The sequence below is a fragment of the Crinia signifera genome, chromosome 3 (genome assembly GCF_055691185.1).
Source record: "Crinia signifera chromosome 3, ASM5569118v1, whole genome shotgun sequence".
NCBI classification, from domain to species: Eukaryota; Metazoa; Chordata; class Amphibia; order Anura; family Myobatrachidae; genus Crinia; species Crinia signifera.
The window spans coordinates 15,786,719-15,801,457 of NC_139219.1; the positions used below are offsets into that span (position 1 = coordinate 15,786,719).

Sequence of the window (14,739 nt, forward strand, 5' to 3'; positions counted from 1 at the left end):
AAATTTGAGGGCAGTTATTTCATTGACCTATACTTACCAATGGGCTGCACCATTTCATGCTCTTTCTTCGAAAAATTCAGTACGTTCCTGCACTGGTGCGTGGAAGCAGGAACAGGCAGTAAGACAATGGCACACTACTTGGACGACTTTCTAATGGTTGGCCAGGCTAATACCGATAGACGCGAGCAGCTGCTCAAATCCACCCAGGCGCTATTCCACACATTTGGGGTACCAATAGCAACCGAAAAAACAGAAGGACCAACAACAAGGCTCTCCTACCTAGGCATTGAAATAGACACCTCAGACAAGACGTTTAGGTTACCAGAAGACAAGGTGTCCAACCTCCTGGGGAAGATAGCGAGCACGCAAGGGCAAAGAAATTGAGACTAAAACTGCTCCAATCATTGCTGGGGTCACTAAACTTTGCGTGCAGGATGATCCCTATGGGCAGAATCTTCTGTCTCAAACTGGAAAGGGCCACAGCGGGGACAAAAAGGGGAATCACTTAGGTAACAGCAGAGATTAGAGAAGACATGCTCATGTGGGAAACCTTTTTCTAGAAAGTCAATGGAGTAAGGATCCGGCTGGCACCACCTGTGCCAAACAAGAAGTTACACCTATACACGGACGCAGCAGAGTCATGGGGCTTCAGAGATTACCTAGAGGGAGAATGGTGCGCGGCGCTGTGGCCCCAGAGCTGGGCAGAGGAGGGGCTGACTAAGAACTTGCTGCTTCTGGAGCTGTTCCCAATAATAGTAGCAGTTGAATTGTGGGACAGCAGGTTAGCCAACAAGGAGATAACTTTCTGGTGTGACAACTTGGGGTGGTGCAGGTGGTCAACAAGGAAAGGCCTCCTCCCCGCCAGCGATTAACCTGATCAGGCACCTGGTATTGGGGTGTCTGCAACACAACATTAACTTCCGTGCCAGGTGTAGACAACAAAGTAGCCGATGCCCTCTCCAGGGGAAAATGCGAAGCCTTTAGGGAGGCAGCACCGCAGGCTCAGCTGCAAGGTTTAACCTGTTCTCATCACTTATGGCAGATTGTGAAGACGAGGTGTTACCACAACAACAGGCAACAAAGGTCAGAGCACAGTATGGACAAGAACATAGCTCGGTCACAGCCATCTGGGCAGAGAGTAAGCTGGGGACTAGGACACCAGCAGGCATTAGGGGACAGAAAAACCCATCAGACTAGAGTCCAGGGCGAGGTAGGGTCACGGTAGGGTGGCGGGCTACGGTCCTAGGACCTAGCGTTGGCGGAAGTACTGCGGGCCAGCCAAGGTGGGCGCCAGGCCTGGCGTCGGGGGGCAAAACGGGATCACCCACGGGTACAGGTCGTCAGTTGCGAGAAGGGGATCCCGGCCCCCCAGGCGGTTACATGATTCAGTTGATAAGGGCTGGTGGACCGCAGTGCTATCTTTGCCACCCAAATTAAGTAACAGTAAATCTGAAATCAAGTTCATAAATTGTGACCATTTAATTCGCCAAAAATACTATACTCCGACTGGTTATTTCAGGTACAAGGGGAAGGTTACAAAAGGGGAAAGAAGGGGAGGAGATGGTGCTTTGGGTTCAAGGTTTGTTGACTGGTGAGGGGCATCAGGCGCTCAGCGGTTTAAAGAGAATGAGCTGCAAATAGCAACGAATGAGTATAAACGCTCAGCCTGTGCTCCACAAAAAAGAGACATAATTGCTGCAGGGGGGAAGGCAGGTAGGGTAGGTGCCAGCTTAAAGCAAGAGGGAAGATAAGGTGAAGAACAAAAGGTAAATGGCCCCTCCCCAGTGGATAGGCCATACTTAAGGAAGGGGGAGGATGGGGGTCATTACACTCAGAAGCAACCCCAGCAAGGATCCCACCCACCCACCCCAAGAGGAAGAAGGAACAACATTAAGCAACTTCAAGAAGGCAAAGCAACAGACGGAAGTACTGCAGACCAGCCATGGTATGGCGCTAGGCCTGGCGTCGGGGGCAGAAGTACTGCGGGCCAGCCAAGGTGGGCGCCAGGCCTGGCGTCGGGGGGCAAAACGGGATCACCCACGGGTACAGGTCGTCAGTTGCGAGAAGGGGATCCCGGCCCCCCAGGCGGTTACATGATTCAGTTGATAAGGGCTGGTGGACCGCAGTGCTATTTTTGCCACCCAAATTAAGTAACAGTAAATTTGCAGGAAGGGGGTCATTACACTCAGAAGCCACCCCCCGCAAGGATCCCACCCACCCACCACAAGAGGAAGAAGGAACAACATTAAGCAACTTCAAGAAGGCAAAGCAGCAGACGGAAGTACTGCGGACTAGCCATGGTATGGCGCTAGGCCTGGCGTCGGGGGCGGAAGTACTGCGGGCCAGCCAAGGTGGGCGCCAGGCCTGGCGTCGGGGGGCAAAACGGGATCACCCACGGGTACAGGTCGTCAGTTGCGAGAAGGGGATCCCGGCCCCCCAGGCGGTTACATGATTCAGTTGATAAGGGCTGGTGGACCGCAGTGCTATCTTTGCCACCCAAATTAAGTAACAGTAAATCTGAAATCAAGTTAATAAATTGTGACCATTTAATTCGCCAAAAATACTATACTCCGACTGGTTATTTCAGGTACAAGGGGAAGGTTACAAAAGGGGAAAGAAGGGGAGGAGATGGTGCTTTGGGTTCAAGGTTTGTTGACTGGTGAGGGGCATCAGGCGCTCAGCGGTTTAATAACTTCTCTCCTGGAAGAAGAATCTCTCATCTGATTAATCCTAAAAAGGCCACATGTCCTAGCACTATTTATAAGACACAGGTGAGGGTATAAATTTGGGAGGAGGCAGAAAAGGTAAGCAGGGGGTGATGTGCCCTCCAAGAGATACAGCTCAAAGGGATCACAGGATCACAATCCAAGGTAGCACACCATGAGCTATCATTTCATCTCTCACAGTACATTTCTAGATCCACTGATCTCCAGAGCAGACTGGTTTGGCCAATGCAAGTCTTAGCTGATGTCTGTATTTTTTATGGATGGCTAATGTACAGGAAGAGACATCGGTAGGGGAGAGAGAGAGAGAGATTACCCTGTTCTATGGCAGCTAGATCTCTCTGTGGAATTATTTCACCTGTAGGCAGGCTGCTTCCATGAGTCTACTCTCCAGGCATCGTATCACATCCATGCCTTTCTTCTAATGGGGCCTACACACATAACGAATTAAGGGCATTTTATAAACCATCTCATCGCTATCGCCTGGAAAACACTGGCCCTGACAGATTGCTCAGCACACAGCACTGGCACATTGCTGGCACATGGCTTCTGGCTATGAATCAGCCCCAATAATGTCTTAAACTGGAATTCTGTGAGGGTTCTCTAATACAGCCGCACGGGGTTCTGGCCATTTATTCCCTCAGCCACGTGTTCTGTGACAGATGTATTGTCTATTAGAGAATACTGTAGCTACATGTCCCTTAGCGAATACCAATTCTTCCTGCTACATTAAAAGAGGGGACACGGAATAGAATGGCATGGGCATTTAGAAATGCAACTGGAGCAGGGGTGCCAGAATGTTTTCAACTTGGGCTGAAGGGCGTAAAAAAATGTAACTCCAGAGACCCTATAGATCCGGCCTCAATCCACCACCCCAGTGCTTACTCTGGATCCCTATGGCAGCTTCTCCTTTACTAGATGTCTCTCTTTCTTCACAAATGCCTTAATGGGAGGAGGCGTTGCCATGCTGAGCCTGCTGGGACATTCTGGGACCACAGCCACGCCTCCTCCCAATAATAAATCTGTGAATGAGAGAGACCGTTACTATAGAAGGGACACAGCCCCCTGCAGGAGCACACTGCTTTTAAAAGATACGCCGGACATGAGGATTCCGACGGTCATTAGTCCCACATCGGAATTCCGACTGCTGGGACTCCACCAGAGGGGCGGATGCTACAAAGCCCCTTGCTGGCTCGGTGGCTTACCACAGGTTCTATGCTCACTCTATTGTGGTCGTTGACCGTCATTAAGGGGTGAATAGTCCCTGTACGTCGGGATCCTGACTGTCGGGCATTTAACAGTCGGAATTCTGATGTCAGACTAATGACTGTTGGAATCCCTGGCGGAGCGTCATCCGGCACCCGGACGCCATGACCTGGAGGGAGAACAGACATGCTTACAAGCCACCAGCACCCAGAACGGACAACCACCACCCACAGTCCAATACATAAAGACAACCAACATAGCCTAGAGCTGATAGATGGATGGATCGGTAGATAACTCCCAAAGCCCAGTTGAGATAGACAGATAATTCCCACAGCCCAGTACAGACAGGCAACTCCCACAGCCTGGTGCAGGTGGACAATTCTCACAGACCAGTACATACAACTCCCACAGCCCAATACAGACAGAAAACTCCCGCAGCCCGGGACAGGTGAACAATTCCTACAGCCCAGTACAGACAGACAACTCCCACAGCCCAGTACAAACAGACAACTCCCACAGCCCGGTACAGACAGACAACTCCCACAATCCAGCACAGACAGACAACTCCCACAGCCCAGCACAGACAGACAACTCCCACAGCCCAGTAGACACAAACAACTCCCACAGCCCAGTAGAGACAGACAACTCCCACAGCCCAGTAGAGACAGACAACTCCCACAGCCCAGTAGAGACAGACAACTCCCACAGACTAGTACAGACAGACAACTCTGAAACAGGCCAGTATAGATGACATACAACTCCCACAGCCCAGTATAGACTAACAACTCCCACAGCCCAGTACAGACAGCCAACTCCCACAGCCCAGTACAGACAACTCCCACAGCCCAGTACAGACAACTCCCACAGCCCAGTACAGACAGACAACTGGTACAGACTTAGAAATTCCATATCCCAATAGAGACAAACTCCCACAGCCCAGTACAGATTTACAGATAACTCCTACAGCCCAGTACAGACCGACAGCTCCCACAGCCTAGTACAGATTTACAGATAACTCCTACAGCCCAGTACAGACCGACAGCTCCCACAGCCCAGTACAGATTTACAGATAACTCCTACAGCCCAGTACAGACCGACAGCTCCCACAGCCCAGTACAGATTTACAGATAACTCCTACAGCCCAGCATGAACAGACAGACATCTTCCATAGTTTGTACAGACAACTCCCACAGCCCAGTATAGATGTAAGGACAACTCTCGAGAACCAGTACAAATGGAAAGATAACTCTGACAGTCCGGTACAGAAGGACAGACTATTTAGGGGCTAATTCAGCTTGGAGTTGTTGCAGATGACTGCGAATAGACAGAAAGAAAACCCTAGGTGAAACTATCGCAGATCGCTCTCCACCCGCAAATACTGGAACATCTGCATGGACGCTGCTGTCTATGGAGCTCTGAGGCTTCCACTAATCTGAGACTCAGGGAGGCACGGCCAGAAAACGGTAGTTACCACCCCAAACCCCAGCTTCCTGTCAGTCACACTGCGAGGTGACTGCGTTTACAATCCACACTCATTTTCTGTTGCTATTTCCGCTTGCGGAAGTCGTTCGATAATCGCTCAATTTGCAAATTCTCTTATGCTGAATTAGGCCCTGAGTTCTGTAAAGACTAACACCCATAGACTGGCACAGACAGAGAGAGAGATGACTCCCACAGCCCAGTACAGGGAGATAGAAGAACACAGATATTACCTAATATTCAGGGCAGATGAGCTACTCACCTGGCTTAGCCCCATCAGGGGGGAGGAGGCCACAAATCAAACGAATGCCTTCATCACCCAGTAAGCAGTCACCGAGATCGAGTGACACCAGCGAGGGGTGTCCAGCCAAAGCCGGTGTCAGCAGAGACATTCCTGTGTCTGTCAGGGGATTCCCGTGGAGACTGCAGGACGGATGGACAGACAGACCGGTATAATAAATGACAATGCTGGTACTCTAATGCACTCACCTGCAGTACAATACTCACAATAGGGACTGAAGCGAGCGGTTAGTCTGCAGACCCTGCGCCAGCTGCTGGACCCGCGTAGCGCTGGACACCACTCCCAAATTGAGATTCAGTTGCACCAAGGAGGGAGACTGTGATACCCCCTGACAGAGTCGGGCAAAGTCCCGGTCTGAAAGAAGGCATCCACGCAGAGACAGGAGACGTACGGTGCCCTCTGCCAGCCCCTCGCACACTCCTTTTACCTCTGCCCCAGAGAGCGTCTCCCCTGACATCTGAATGGAGCCTGGTAGCATCTTGTACAGACAGAGGGCTCTCCACGCTCAGACCGTTTGTGTCCACCGCCCCCTAGGGTGCAATAAGGGCAAAGTGATAGTGTCATAATGTAACGCTACACTGTGTACAATGGGAACAATCTGTAAATAGCAGAAGAAAGGAATGTAATTATGTATATATCTTATGAATAAAGCTGGGTACACATCTATACAATCCCTGTTTTCTTGCGACCGTTCGACCGACCATAGACGCGTCAGACCGCCCACAAACACCAGCCGATACGCGCGTACACACCTGTACAAGTTTACTTGCGACGTCCGATGTACTCCCGTCCAAACAGTCGCAAGAAAAAGGTTGTAACTTATCATAATGGGCTGGGTTAAGGGCATACTAAAACAAAGAGGCATGAGTACAGGAACTAAAAAAAAGTGATTCATTTGGTACTCTTTACCTAGAAGGGCGCCCATCGCGGGCATCGCGGGCAGTACATTAACGGCCGCGACGCGATGCCCGCGATTTCCCATAGGGGTCAATGTTAAATTTAGTGGTGACCGCGATTTTACATTCAATGCTTCAATGGCTGCGATTTGGACATAGTAATCAATGTTAAATGGGCTACAGAGCCCAAATAGGCACAATTAACCCTTAAATGTCCCCCCAAATTTTTAACGCCACCCCACGATCCACGCCAACCCGAAGCGTGGCGAGCGCAGCGAGCCCGCGAGGGGCGGCGGTACGCGTCCTCCGACCTTTTCATGCCCTACTATCCACGTCGGCGTGGAGTTGAGAATAGAATAGTGTGGCGAGCGCAGCGAGCCACCGAGGCCCGAAGCGTGGCGAGCCCCGCGAGGGGACGCGGATACCTTCACAGTTATACGCGTCCCCTCGCGGGCTTCACAGGTGTCCGTGGCGACGCGGACACCTGTGAAGTCCGCGAAGGGACGCGTTTACCTGTGAAGGTATCCGCGTCCGCTCGCCACGCTTCGAGCCTCGGTGGCTCGCTGCGCTCGCCACACTATTCTATTCTCAACTCCACGCCGACGTGGATAGTAGGGCATGAAAAGGTCGGAGGACGCGTACCGCCGCCCCTCGCGGGCTCGCTACGCTTCGGGTTGACGTGGATCGTGGGGTGGCGTTAAAAAATTGGGGGGACATTTAAGGGTTAATTGTGCCTATTTGGGCTCTGTAGCCCATTTAACATTGATTCCTATGTCCAAATCGTGGGCATTGAGGCATTTTACATTAAAATCGCAGTCAATCAGCCTTTTAAACATTGTTCCCTATGGGAAAATCGCGGTCATCGCGGGCACCCGATTTTTATGTACCCGCGATTTACCCGCGATGCCCGCGATTTTTTGCCCCCGACGCCCGCGATTCCAATCGCGGGCGCCGTTCTAGGTAAAGAGTACCATACATTTTTTACATCAGTACTGGCTGTGCAGAGAACAGCAGTCTATAAAGACGGGGTACGTGTCTACAGTCAGCCGGCAGGGTGACTATGGACAGATACGGCAAACTGCTATAAAGACGGGGTACGTGTCTACAGTCAGCCGGCAGGGTGACTATGGACAGATACAGCAAACTGCTATAAAGACGGGGGAAAGCGTCTACAGTCAGCCGGCAGGGTGACTATGGACAGATACGGCAAACTGCTATAAAGACGGGGGGAAAGCGTCTACAGTCAGCCGGCAGGGTGACTATGGACAGATATGGCAAACTGACTGTAGTCGCGTACCCCATCTTTATAGCAGTTTGCCGTATCTGTCCATAGTCACCCTGCCGGCTGACTGTAGATGCTTTCCCCCGTCTTTATAGCAGCCAGCAGGGTGACTAGGGACAGATACGGCAACCTGCTATAAAGATGGGGTGAATGTATATTATGATTATTTCTTTAAATATACATGGGGAGAGGTGATCACTTCTTGTGCTGTAGGAGAGATCATGCAGCTACAGAACGCCTACATGGGCGTTCCAGCTTTGGCAGTATAATCGCAAGAACGGCCAGAATTACGATAGAACGTGCGTACACACTGCGCTGCGACTGACCGAGTATGGACGGACAAGGCAGGTTATTGATCGTACAGAGGGAGTCGGGACAGCGTACACACCTATACAATCGAATGGCCGTTCGTCCCACAACGGAAGAACGGCCCGACAATTGTATATATGTGTACCCAGCTTAACAGATAATGGGGCAGATGTATTAAGCCTTAACAAGAGATAAATGCAAGGGTAATAAACAGAGATAAATGTCCAGCCAATCACCTGCTAACTGCAATGTTACAGGCTGTGTTTAAAAAAAATTAGTAAGGAGCTGATTGGCTGGACGTTTATCTCTCTTTATCACCCTTGCATTTATCTCTTGTTAAGGCTTTATACATCTGCCCCAATGATAGATAATTACCTCAGTCTTGGGCAGTAAGGAATTGGGAAAGATCAGTAATGAACCTAGTACTGCGCAGGGACAGTCTCACACATTTGGGTAATTACCCCTGGGTTGGGCAGGGAGAAATTGGGAGAGAAAATGATGTATCCAGTCCTTAAGATGGAGATATTGGGACAGGGGTATTAGGAGGTTAAAATTTCCCAGATCTGGACATGGAGATTATTTTCTAAAGGTAAATAGTGACCCAAGTCCCATTGAGAAATATCGGAAAGAACCCTATTACCAAACAGAGATAATGGGCCAGCTGTATTAAGCTTGGTTAAGAGATAAACTGGAGATAAAGTGGAAGGAGATAATGCACCAGCCAATCAAATCCCGACTGTCATTATTCAAACACAGTTGATTGGCTGGTGCATTATCTCCTTCCACTTTATCTCTTCCGCAGGCTTAATACATCTTTCCCATTGCGAGAGATAAGTAATTACCCCGGTCCTGGGTGGGGAGATATTGGTAGAGATGTGTAATTGCCCCGGTCATGGGTGGGGAGATATTGGGAGAGATGTGTAATAGTCCCAGTCCTGGGTGGGGAGATATTGGGAGGGATAAAGTAATAGTCCCGGTCATGGGTGGGGAGATATTGGGAGAGATGTGTAATAGTCCCAGTGCTGGGTGGGGAGATATTGGGTGAGATGTGTAATTACCCCAGTCCTGGATGAGGAGATATACTCGGAGAGATGTGTAATTGCCCCAGTCCTGTATAGGGAGATATTGGGAGAGATGTGTAATTACACTAGTCCTGTATAGGGAGATATTGTGAGAGATGTGTAATTACCCCAGTCCTGTATAGGGAGATATTGGGAGAGATGTGTAATTACCCCGGTCCTGGATGAGGAGATATACTCGGAGAGATGTGTAATTGCCCCAGTCCTGTATAGGGAGATATTGAGAGAGATGTGTAATTACCCCAGTCCTGTATAGGGAGATATTGGGAGAGATGTGTAATTACCCCAGTCCTGTATAGGGAGATATTGGGAGAGATGTGTAATTGCCCCAGTCCTGTATAGGGAGATATTGGGAGAGATGTGTAATTACCCTAGTCCTGTATAGGGAGATATTGGGAGAGACGTGTAATTGCCCCAGTCCTGGACAGGGAAGATATTAGGAGAGATGTGTAATTACCCCAGTCCTGTATAAGGAGATATTGGGAGAAATGTGTAATTACCCCAGTCCTGGGTGAGGAGATATTGGGAGAGATGTGTAATTACCCCAGTCCTGTATAAGGAGATATTGGGAGAGATGTGTAATTACCCCAGTCCTGTATAGGGAGATATTGGGAGAGATGTGTAATTACCCCAGTCCTGTATAAGGAGATACTAGGAGAGATGTGTAATTGCCCCAGTCCTGTATAAGGAGATATTGGGAGAGATGTGTAATTGCCCCAGTCCTGTATAGGCAGATATTGGGAGAGATGTGTAATTACCCCAGTCCTGGATAAGGAGATATACTCGGAGAGATGTGTAATTGCCCCAGTCCTGTATAGGGAGATATTGGGAGAGATGTGTAATTACCCTAGTCCTGTATAGGGAGATATTGTGAGAGATGTGTAATTACCCCAGTCCTGTATAGGGAGATATTGGGAGAGTTGTGTAATTACCCCGGTCCTGGATGAGGAGATATACTCGGAGAGATGTGTAATTGCCCCAGTCCTGTATAGGGAGATATTGGGAGAGATGTGTAATTACCCCAGTCCTGTATAGGGAGATATTGGGAGAGATGTGTAATTACCCCAGTCCTGTATAGGGAGATATTGGGAGAGATGTGTAATTGCCCCAGTCCTGTATAGGGAGATATTGGGAGAGATGTGCAATTACCCTAGTCCTGTATAGGGAGATATTGGGAGAGACGTGTAATTGCCCCAGTCCTGGACAGGGAAGATATTAGGAGAGATGTGTAATTACCCCAGTCCTGTATAAGGAGATATTGGGAGAGATGTGTAATTACCCCAGTCCTGTATAAGGAGATATTGGGAGAGATGTGTAATTACCCCAGTCCTGTATAAGGAGATATTGGGAGAAATGTGTAATTGCCCCAGTCCTGGACAGGGAAGATATTAGGAGAGATGTGTAATTACCCCAGTCCTGTATAAGGAGATACTGGGAGAGATGTGTAATTACCCCAGTCCTGTATAGGGAGATATTGGGAGAGATGTGTAATTGCCCCAGTCCTGGACAGGGAAGATATTAGGAGAGATGTGTAATTACCCCAGTCCTGTATAAGGAGATACTGGGAGAGATGTGTAATTGCCCCAGTCCTGTATAAGGAGATACTGGGAGAGATGTGTAATTGCCCCAGTCCTGTATAGGGAAATATTGGGAGAGATGTGTAATTGCCCCAGTCCTGGACAGGGAAGATATTGGGAGAAATGTGTAATTGCCCCAGTCCTGGACAGGGAAGATATTGGGAGAGATGTGTAATTACCCCAGTCCTGTATAAGGAGATACTGGGAGAGATGTGTAATTGCCCCAGTCCTGTATAGGGAGATCCTGGGAGAGATGTGTAATTGCCCCAGTCCTGGATGAGGATATATACTGGGAAAGATGTGTAATTGCCCCAGTCCTGTATAGGGAGATATTGGGAGAGATGTGTAATTGCCCCAGTCCTGTAGGATTAGGAGACATAGGTAGGTACCCCAATCCAGGGCAGAGAGACATTGTAAATAATTACCCGAACCCTGGGCAGTTACTGGAAAAGATGGGTAATAATAACCTCTGTCCAGGTAGGTATGTGCCCCAGTCCAGGGCAGGGAGGCATTGGGACATAATATACCCCCACTGTGGGCAGCAGAATATAGGGCGAGAGCCGCGAGACAGCAATTACATCAACACCGTATACGGGGAATACAGAGGATCCGTTAAACATGGAACATTAGCCCGTTCATAAGGGGGTATCGTGAGTCGCGACAGAGCGGATATTGCCCTAGCAAGGAAGGTATCGGAATAGACGGGTAATTACCCCAGGCCACAGGTAACATTGGCCGGTTCCAAGTCTTCCGCTTTCCCCGGTGATGCCGACCTGTTTCTATAGCAACCAACGCGTCACGGACAGACCCCGCCCTCACCTCGCCTTTAAAAATGCAGATGTCACTATATTAAAGACATAGCGGTATTACCTTATCTGACCGCCGACACTTAATTACCTGGGAAATACCAAGGATCGGTCCAGGGGGGGTGAAAATGATTATGGCAAATATAATGTATACTAGTAGGAGCATTGTACAGAGTATACTAGAGGGACATGTCTCATTTAGGAGTATGGGGGCATATTCAGAGTTAATTGCTGATGTGCAGTTTGTAATCCTATCAATTATCAAATGACTGGACATCACAGTTGACTACCCTCCTGCATTCTGCAAGAGACTCCCTGACATAGCAGCAATCTCCCTCTCTCCCTCATTAGTCTAGCAATCTCCCTCATGTCACTGAGCCCACATTACACAGTTACATTTTTGTGGAATAAGGAATGAGAAATTTACATTGAATCATCAGCACCATTTCCCTGCACTTTAGCAAGTATAGTATCTCTTACTAACTGCTTTGGGGCTCATCTACATTTGGATATATAAGTAATTTCAAAGATTCCTCTCAGATGTAGCAGTACACACCCACGCTTCTAGGTGCCACATTCACACTCTCTTTTCACAATCTCTCCATATGGAACTAGACACGCATACCCTCCAACATGACCCATCCCATTATGTACAAAATGCTCTGTTCTTGGACTTCCCTGCCAGTGACAGTCATACCTCCCAACTGTCACGATTCCGTCGGGACAGTCCCGATTTTCGGGTCCTGTCCCGACGTCCCACCAGCGGCAGGCATTGTCCCGCTGCGGGGGGGGTGGCAGTTGGGAGACCCCCAAATGTAGTAGAATAGACGCTGTGCGCATGCGCACAGCGTCTATTCTCGTATGAAAATGAGGTCGCGGCTAATTAGCATAAGCCGTGCCCTCATTTGCATACGCCACGCCCCTTTTTCGGGCGCGCGCGCGGCTTCGCCGCGCGAGTGTCCCTATTTCTTCACATGAAAAGTTGGGAGGTATGGACAGTTACAGATGTGAGCCTACAGCACAGTCCAATATTCAAAGAGGGGGGATCACATCAACTCTCAGTGATGTTTGGGGTGGCAGTAGGTGTGGCTCCCCTTTTTGAATATTGGACTGTGCTGCAGTCTCACATCTGTAACTGCCACTGGCAGGGAAGTCCAGGAACAGAGCATTTTGTACCTAATGGAATGGGTCATGTTGGAGGGTATGGACACGCCCTTTGGGAGGAGCATGGCACACCCCTCAATGGGGCGCTGTGCAAAATTCTATGGTACTTGTGTAGATTCACGGCGCCGCTACCTCCGGGTTCTACGCTCGCCACAAACTATGTTAAAAAAAGTAACTTAACTCCATGCCAACATGAATAGTTCATACCTCCACTATCCATGTTGGCATGGAGTTGATTTTAAATAGCGTAGCGAGCCGCCGAGCCCGCAGCGTGGGCGAGCGCCGTGAAACTACACAAGTACCAATTCTATTACCAACTATGAATCTCCCTGAATCTAGTTTTCAAAAGTAGGCAAGAATGCTGCACATGCATACGAATCGTAGCGTCAAAAATAGCATATGGATCTAAGCGCAATTTGACTGACAGAACGCTGGTGTTTGGGGGTGGCGGTGTGAACTGGAGGTTTTCTGGGAGTGTTAGAAAAACAGCAGGCGTGCCCAGGAATTGTTAGAGAAGGTCTGTGACATCAGCTCCAGCCTTGATCAGCCTGATTCGGTCGCAGAGTCGTGGGAGGGTCAAAGGGCCCATTTCAGAACTAGACGCAGACCCCCCCCCCCAGCACTTTAGAGACTATGTAAGTCTCTTAAGGGCGCCCGCAGTGGAGACCTGCACATGCGCTTAAGCGATTATACGCATGCACAGGCCTTCAACATCGGTCTCTGTTGCGAATTTGCAATAGGGCGAATCAAGCACAATCACCCCCTAAGTATACCTTATGTAGGAACATTACACTAGGCATACCGCACGGACAGGTCCAATGTAGAAACAATACACTAGGCATACCGCACGGACAGGTCCAATGTAGGAACATTACACTAGGCATACCGCACGGACAAGTTCGATGTAGGAACATTACGCTAGGCATACCACACGGACAGGTCCGATGTAGGAACATTACACTAGGCATACCGCACGGACAGGTCTGATGTAGGAACATTACACTAGGCATACCGCACGGACAGGTCTGATGTAAGAACATTACACTAGGCATACCGCACGGACAGGTCCGATGTAGGAACATTACACTAGGCATACCGCACGGACAGGCCTGATGTAGGAACATTACACTAGGCATACCGCACGGACAGGTCCTATGTAGGAACATTACACTAGGCACACCGCACGGACAGGTCCGATGTAGGAACATTACACTAGGCATACCGCACGGACAGGTCCGATGTAGGAACATTACACTAGGCATACCGCACGGACAGGTCCGATGTAGGAACATTACATTAGGCATACGGCACGGACAGGTCCGATGTAGGAACATTACACTAGGCATACCGCACGGACAGGTCCGATGTAGGAACATTACACTAGGCATACCGCACGGACAGGTCCGATGTAGGAACATTACACTAGGCATACCGCACGGACAGGTCCGATGTAGGAACATTACACTAGGCATACCGCACGGACAGGTCCGATGTAGGAACATTACACTAGGCATACCGCACGGACATGTCCGATGTAGGAACATTACACTAGGCATACCGCACGTACAGGTCCGATGTAGAAACATTACACTAGGCATACCGCACGGACATGTCCGATGTAGGAACATTACGCTAGGCATACCGCACGGACAGGTCCGATGTAGGAACATTACGCTAGGCATACCGCACGGACAGGTCCGATGTAGGAACATTACGCTAGGCATACCGTACGGACAGGTCCGATGTAGGAACATTACGCTAGGCATACCGCACGGACAGGCCTGATGTAGGAACATTACGCTAGGCATACCGCACGGACAGGTCTGATGTAGGAACATTACGCTAGGCATACCGCACGGACAGGTCCGATGTAAGAACATTACACTAGGCATACCGCACGGACAGGTCCGATGTAGG

At 49.6% G+C, this 14,739-nt stretch overlaps 1 protein-coding gene across 1 annotated transcript in view; it reads right to left on the bottom strand.

Annotated features, from left to right (window-relative positions):
• Positions 1-11,696, bottom strand: part of LRRC73 (leucine rich repeat containing 73) — a 28,299-nt gene extending 16,603 nt beyond the window's left edge. The window contains exons 1-3 of the mRNA XM_083175365.1: positions 11,566-11,696; positions 5,916-6,239; positions 5,671-5,831 (exon numbers count right to left, since the gene is read on the bottom strand). Coding sequence (XP_083031491.1) covers positions 5,671-5,831; positions 5,916-6,187 — 433 coding nt within the window. The 5' untranslated portion in view covers positions 6,188-6,239; positions 11,566-11,696. The remainder of the gene's footprint in view (positions 1-5,670; positions 5,832-5,915; positions 6,240-11,565) is intronic.
• Between the last annotated feature and the right edge of the window lie 3,043 nt (positions 11,697-14,739).